The 7221-nt window shown below is 35.4% G+C and overlaps 1 protein-coding gene across 2 annotated transcripts; it reads right to left on the bottom strand.

Annotated features, from left to right (window-relative positions):
* Window positions 1-533: 533 nt before the first annotated feature.
* On the bottom strand, window positions 534-4881 carry LOC124829684 (tryptophan synthase alpha chain-like). 2 transcript variants are annotated; one of them, XM_047303243.2, is made up of 10 exons: window positions 4723-4881; window positions 4096-4295; window positions 3673-3819; window positions 3528-3593; window positions 2956-3064; window positions 2511-2587; window positions 2031-2108; window positions 1174-1251; window positions 992-1051; window positions 534-910 (listed from the first exon to the last, which is right to left on the bottom strand). In XM_047303243.2, the coding sequence occupies exons 2-10, from the start codon at window positions 4279-4281 to the stop codon at window positions 776-778; spliced, it is 936 nt and encodes a 311-aa protein (XP_047159199.1). In that variant the 5' UTR covers window positions 4282-4295; window positions 4723-4881; the 3' UTR covers window positions 534-775. The 2 variants fall into 2 exon arrangements, with proteins under 2 accessions (XP_047159199.1, XP_087967983.1); XM_088111857.1 differs by lacking the exon at window positions 4723-4881 and adding an exon at window positions 4453-4598.
* Window positions 4882-7221: the final 2340 nt, after the last annotated feature.

Below are 7221 nucleotides of genomic sequence, written 5' to 3' on the forward strand. Positions count from 1 at the left end.
GTTTGTTCCCTCTTGACTTAGTCAAACCTCTTCACTTTTTCATGTTTTTCTTTCCTTATTCATGCAATATTTTCAATTTTTATTTTTCTAAAGTGAACAAATATTGTCAACATCAAAACACTACTAAAAACAACTTTTTAAATTATTTTTTAGAAAACTCAAATTTTTATCCAAAAACTAAATTATAACCTAATTCTAGAAATTTAAAAACTAATTGAAACTAGAAAAGGATTTTTTTTATGAAAGGAAAAGAAGCAAAAGTAGAATGCTAACACAACTCCACACACAGCCCTTTTGAACTCCTCAACAAAACAAAATACACACACTTATAATTTTTATCATATATCATTACATGATAATTTCACTACTTTATTATTTTTATATATAAAATAAAAACAATTATTAATAAAAAAAAACGTGTATTTAGTAAAATCAATTCTCCTTGATTCAATATAATGAGTAAAGAGTCTCAGCATGGAAAACCAAATATGGAGGGAATTGACACAGAAGAATTTGAAGGAGAAGCTTGCACATCATGAGGAAATATAAATTTTGGTGATGTGAACGAGCTCAAATGCCAAGCTCATACACTACATAGAAGCTTATATGGACATTTATTTCAGTAACTACGAAATCTCATCATAATTGAAAAGGAACAAAATTTGCTCATACACTACATCATGATCAGAACAAAAAATTGAACCACATTCTTATTCAAATCGAATATATATAGATGAGCATAACTACTACAAGTTTGAGCTCTTAGAGCTTATTGTTAAGGAAGTGCCTCCTTTAAGGAGCGGGCAAAAGCATCCAGCTCTTTCAATCCCTCTTGAGGAGATTTGGCTTCTCCAAGCACCTTCACCATAGCACTGCCAACAATCACACCATCAGCTCCCCATCCTGCTACCTGTATCAAAGTATATAATTCATTATTAACCAAATTCCCAGAGGTAGAAACATACAACATACATATGGACTGAGAAATAACCTGTTTAACATGCTCGGGCTTTGATATTCCAAAACCAACAGCCACAGGTTTAGTTGTTGCCTGAATTGCAATTACAACAAAGGATTAAACAAGTATAAATATTGAGATTGACCAAGTTGAATTGTAGACTATTGTGTTTATCATAATCAAATAGAGTTGAGAACAAGATTAAAAAGACAAACCTCTTTGATTTCCTGCAGAAGAGACTGAACATTACCACTGACTGATGATCGGGCTCCTGTCACCCCCACCGAACTCACCTAAATTAAATCAACAAATGGTTAATGACATTTGCCAGCAGATGATGAACTGAAGTAATTATGCTGGTATCTTCTGTTTTCACAATCACAGTATATTTCTATCCAGTTTTCAAAACTTTGGGATCAAGGTGACTTTACCAAGTTCTAGGCGCAAAATATATCAAAATCAAATGTTTGGAATTGTCAATATGCAGTAATATGAGCCTAAATTAATTACAAAAAACAAGCATGAACACAAGATAACACCAAACTTTCGTAAAATAAGTTTGGTGTCAATTTCCAATCGGCTACTTTGAAAAGAATGTCCCGATCCAGCCTAGTAAATACTTCAAAAAGCTACCTTCAAACACAGAAGGTCAAAAGACAACTGTACCAACTACAAACAACAGTTTTGTCTACTTGAAGTGCAAAGAGAAAGTTAATAAACAGAGGAATAAATAAAACCATTGGCCTTTTGCACTAGACACTGGTTTCTTTGAAGAGGAGGAAACAATAATAGTTCCCGAGATTTTGGAATATGCCAAATGTATGTAAACAACATAAAAAGAAAAATTAAAAATTATTCTGATTTCACCGGCTTAAAGCAGGATCAAATTTGCTTTGTAATATTAAAGAAGGTAACCAGTTGGTGAATGGCTAACTTATTATCCACAAGTCTATGAATAAAATGTTTGGAAAAAAATATAGAACACAAATAAGCAGATAATGGAGTTATATGAAGAGTAAGAAGTATAGCCCAAAAACAGAAGTTAATAAATAAGGTCGAAAGAAATTCATACAAGGTACACAAATCCTTCTGCTGCATCAACAATGACCTTCATTCGGTCTTTTGGAGTGGTGGGTGTTGTGAGGAGTACCTAAGCGATATCAAAGAAGTAAATATACCAAATCAATTACATATATAAACACACAAAGATTAATTTATCCAAACAAAATTTAAAAGGAGATATACTATAAAATGTTAACCAGTATATACTACCATATATATATATATATATATATATATATATATATATATATATATATATATATAACATTGCGAAATATATAACACAATAGAATGGAATGCCGTTAATCAATACAAAAGTTCATATCTCCACAATAACCACCATGTCTCCTTTGGTGTGACTAACAACTGGATTTCATATTTATAGTACAAAAAAGATTCACCACTAGTTTTCAATCATTGGGATCAATGGTATAAGAATATTAATCTGAAATCCAAAATAAATGCAAGAGATCATTTAACAGTAACCAACCAGTTCAATTCCATTTTTCTTAGCCTCCACTCTTAAAGTCTCCGTCTCCTCCAGAGGGACATCCGGGACCACAAGCCCTGCATAGCATACGTACGGCAAAGAAAAGAATATCATTCTCATTACCATACCACAGGAAAAAGAGACAAAATGCAAACATGATATTTTTTCAAAATTTTCAATTTGAACGAAGAAGCTGACATAAAAGCTATAACCAGGAGTAGGCAGGACAGGAGAGTGAAGAGACATTTTCTTAATGATAAATATGTAAATTAACGAAACCAAAGACTTTAAATAGGACATGGTGTATGTAATTGGAACTGCTCCCTCATTTTGTCTATGCATTTTACAATATTGAATTATCATAGAACTAATACGAAAATTAGACCCTAGTGAAGCATCGCATAATGTAAAACTTTGGCAAATCATTACTTGTGTTGACTCGTACCATGTACGCCAGTTTCTCTTAGAATAGACATAAATTTCTCAGTACCACGCTTCAGTATTGGATTGTAATATGTAAACAGTGCAATTGGACATGACAATTCCGGAACAACCTGCCAAATCGATCATGGCAAAGAACCATCAGTTCAGGGAGCTAAGAAATGGTTTCTGAATCCTTATAAAGAGGAATAATTGTTTTAACAAGGTCTCTCCAAAGGTTCAAATTTTGGGAAGTTTAGTGTATCATAGGAAATTAGATATCTGTATCATATATCCTAGATTTAGGGATATTATTTCCTATTTCCCGTTACATCCAGTATCTATATATCAAGGTACAATAAAGTATTGCTTAAGTGAATTGAATCAGTACAAGTCGTTGAAGTTTATTCTTCTGTTCTGGTTTCAAGTAAGAAAAGGGATATAGGATGGATAGGCCTCACTCGTTCAAATTTCATAACAATCTACCAACATTGGTTGTTTGTACTGCTAACTAGTCAATTGAAGCAATGAAATTAATTGCTAAATCATTAGCTGTTGACATGATAACTAATTAACGGCAAGGAATTGCACAATTACCTCCTTCAACATAGAAATGATTGCATTGAAATTGGTCCCCTTTGCAAGAGATCTTGTAGCAGCAGCCTGAAGAGAAAGATGCTTCAGTTTGAGAGTCAGGTAGTATAAGTATCACAAGAACAACAAAAAATGGAAAACGTCAAACCTGGATAACAGGACCATCTGCCAAGGGATCAGAATATGGAACACCTAGCTCAATTATGTCAGACCCGCATGAATCAAGCACTTTCAGTGCTTCAGCTGTGGTTGAAAGGTCAGGATCACCGGCTGTAATATACGGTATAAAAGCCACCTTGACACAAACATACTTATTAGAAAATATTCATTTGGCAGTCAAGAATAGCTCTCAGACTCATATCTCTTTGCAGTAGTAAACTTGTTACGGTACTAAAAGTAACCAACAACATACAACTATAATCACAAATACCAACACCATTCCATCTTTATAATCAGGCAGATAAAAATCATTGATTTGAAAAGGCATAAAAAATGGAATCAAGTTGAAATGTGATACTATAGTAAACATGACCAGCATGGAACCCATAAAACTGGAAAAATAACTACTAACTTTTCCTTCTTTTTTCAGTCTGGTGAACGTTTCAGAGAGTCCCGGAACTTCCATGGTCCTCATAGCAGCCACTGGAGTGTATCTCTTCACAGAGACTAAAGCCTTCTTAGAGGAAAAACAAACATGGAAACCGACCTCAGGTTTCTTCAATTGCAAGAAGCAACTCGACTTGAGTGCAAGAGCCATAAAATTGATAATTACTGAAATTTCACACGAAATTAAGCATAAGGGTTCCCAACAGAAGGAAAAAAAAAACCATGACCGCGATATTACAGAAAACGAAAAAATGAATCTTCATAGAAAACCAAAAATACACCAAATCCAACCCTTCAATATCCACAGAATTTACAGCATTACATTGGTTAGACAAATCCACGGAACATTCTAGAAACCCCTTTGAACAATGACAAAGCTTTCACCATAATCAACTGGATAAATGCTAAAAAGCAAAGAGGCAAACGATATCAACACGTGCATTTTCACATTCATCTCAACCAAAGTACAGTGTTTTCTGAAATGGAATACGAGGATATTTGAATTCAAAGCAAGTACGAAAAGAATTGTGGTACCTAAAAATTAAAATAAGTGAAAATGAAAGCTGAAAAAGACACAGAATCGGAGAAAGACCTGATTTTTTATGTTGGGTTTCTTCTCTCCTTCCTGAATGTGAATCCTATTCTGAGTCTCGCATCCTTTCCTTTATATATTTCACCTTTTCTCAGACTTGTGGACAATAAAGAAATTCAACTAAGCTATGCATTGAATGGGTATACCAAAGAAGCTTTTTTTACCCTTTTTAATAAATTTTATTCATTCAACATTTCTGTCCTTTGCTTTCATTTTCATTTACTTGTCTGCTTTAAATTAAATTCACCGGGCAATAAATTTCCTAGGAATGGGATAAAGTTTATGTATGGACAATGTGAGACCCTGAAAATTTACTCTGTAAATTACCTGTCATATCACCATTAATGCACACCACAATCCATGCTTATCTCATTAAAAACCCACTCCCTAATCTAATCCCATCCCTCTCTGACATACACTGAAACCGCGCCCATCATTCTCTGAAAACGCACATGGCTTCACATGCACACACGCCACGTGTTGCAGAAGAAGCTTCCAGTTCAGAATTCAGTGGGCAGGTGTCAGCTTGGGATACGTTCGCTCAAACGAACATGAATTTCACAAAACTGGATTTTCTAGAATTCTCTCTCTTACCTGCACCACTTATCCTCTTCCTCAGAACCCAAACCCTTCATCTTCTCCAACTTCTCTCGTAAACCAGTAAACTTTTCTCTACTGTAACTCACCAAGTTTTCTCCAAATTCCATTTCAGAACCGTAGGAGTGTTCGTCCAGCTGTGATCGTCACTTTGGACCGAACAGAATTAGATTCTAAGCTGGTAAGTTCCTTTCGCTAGCAGTTCGTCCGTTAGGGTTTCATTCGAAACCATGTCCTCGGTTCATGCATGAACTATTTCTAAGCAATCTCTGATTTTGATGTTTAGATCAAGTGAAGATAGTTAGTGAAACTGAGGGTAGAAAGTTTAAGAGACAAATCAAATCCTTGCTGTTGAACGAACCCTGCTATCCAGGTAAGGGAAGCTTATATGTTTAATTTATACTTGCATGTTGTGTAATCTGGATTGCATGTATGATGTTTGAGCTGTATGGACGATCACTGTTATGCAATCTGGTTTCTGATTTTGATTGATCTGCATGATGGTTTGATACGTATGAAAAATGGATGTTTTGTTGTATGAAGTAAATCTGAATATTGATGTTGAATATGAAGTTACTGGAATGAAATTTTAAAGTTCATAAATTTGAGAATCCTATGAATTATAAAGTATAAAGTTTAAATGTTGAAATCTGGAAAATTTGCTAAGGTTGAGAAATCTGAAATTTTATTCATCCCCATTGATAAAAGACGCTCGTCACTGTACGGTCTTAGACCGTTCGGTTTTCCTTAAAATCACTTAGAATGGAATTCTTTCATTTGGAAAGAATTCTGCTCGAGAACGAGCGTCCCCATTTGAATGTCTGAGCGTTCGTTCAGCTCAGCTGTTTTTAAATATTTGAAACTTTATAAATACGTAACGCTCGGTCTTTAACCGAAGCGTTCGCCCTTATAGCGTTCGGCCTTCTGTCGAACGTTCGCCCTTATAGCGATTCGGTCTTTTACTGAACGTTGTCCTTAATATCGTTCGGTCTTATGTCGAACGATAGTTCCAAATGACGTTCGGTCTAATACCGAAGCGTTCGTCTTAAACAGCTCTCGGTCTAATACCGAAGCGTTCGTCTTAAACAGCTCTCGGTCTGATACCGAAGCGTTCGTCCTAAACAGCGTTCGGTCTGATACCGAAGCGTTCGTTCAAAATAGCGTTCGTTCCAACATTTGAATATTTATCCTCTTATGTTCGTTCAAATACTGGCATCAGTTCATTTAATTGGTCAAACAGAGAGTTACGTCCGTCCACCCAGTACTGTATTTGAACGTTCGTCCTATTTTCTTCAAAGGACTGAACGTGCGTCCTTTTGTACTCTTAAAGTTAAAGATGAGATTGATTATGAATTATGATAAATTACAGTGCGAACGTTATATTAAGTGATTTTATGATTATGGAATTTGAACGAGCGTTCCAAGGAGGAACGTCTCAGATGTGTTAAATATTAAATTGGTAAAGTATGACTGTGGTTAGCTAATGCTGGCTTGGTCCATCCTGATATTCCGTGATACTCATCTTCACGTAGAAGGGGGTAGTCATGTGTGGGAATGGCAGGAGGTTCTATTCCTTAGGGGTACTTTGGATAGGGCTAACCTCGAGTGGCAGCTGTTGAGTGTATCCCAGTTACTACATCACTCGGGTGCAAGGACGCCTGTAGCTACATGGTTCATACAGTCCGGACAGTCGTCTATTATATACTTATAAATTACTATGATGGATTATGTTCAATTGTATGTTGTGCGTGTGCATTGAAACGTTGAATGTGTATGTTGGATGTGTGAATTAAATATTATAAGCTTACCCTTTCGTTTTTCCTTGTGTTGTCAATTGTCCATGTACGTTCGTCCTGTCTTGCAATGATCATCCGTTGTGGATGTGAGCAGATGGTGGTACAT

Source organism: Vigna umbellata, chromosome 4, assembly GCF_029865625.1.
Source record: "Vigna umbellata cultivar VRB3 chromosome 4, Vumbellata_1.0, whole genome shotgun sequence".
Taxonomy (NCBI): Eukaryota; Viridiplantae; Streptophyta; class Magnoliopsida; order Fabales; family Fabaceae; genus Vigna; species Vigna umbellata.

Excerpts from the sequence above, each read along its gene's own strand:
- LOC124829684 (XM_047303243.2), bottom strand. The coding sequence starts at position 4,281 with ATGGCTCTTGCACTCAAGTCGAGTTGCTTCTTGCAATTGAAGAAACCT. Across the intron at positions 3,820-4,095 it reads GACTGAAAAAAGAAGGAAAA|GTGGCTTTTATACCGTATAT; the intron begins GTTAGTAGTTAT and ends GTTTGTGTCAAG. Across the intron at positions 1,052-1,173 it reads TTCTGCAGGAAATCAAAGAG|GCAACAACTAAACCTGTGGC; the intron begins GTTTGTCTTTTT and ends ATTGCAATTCAG.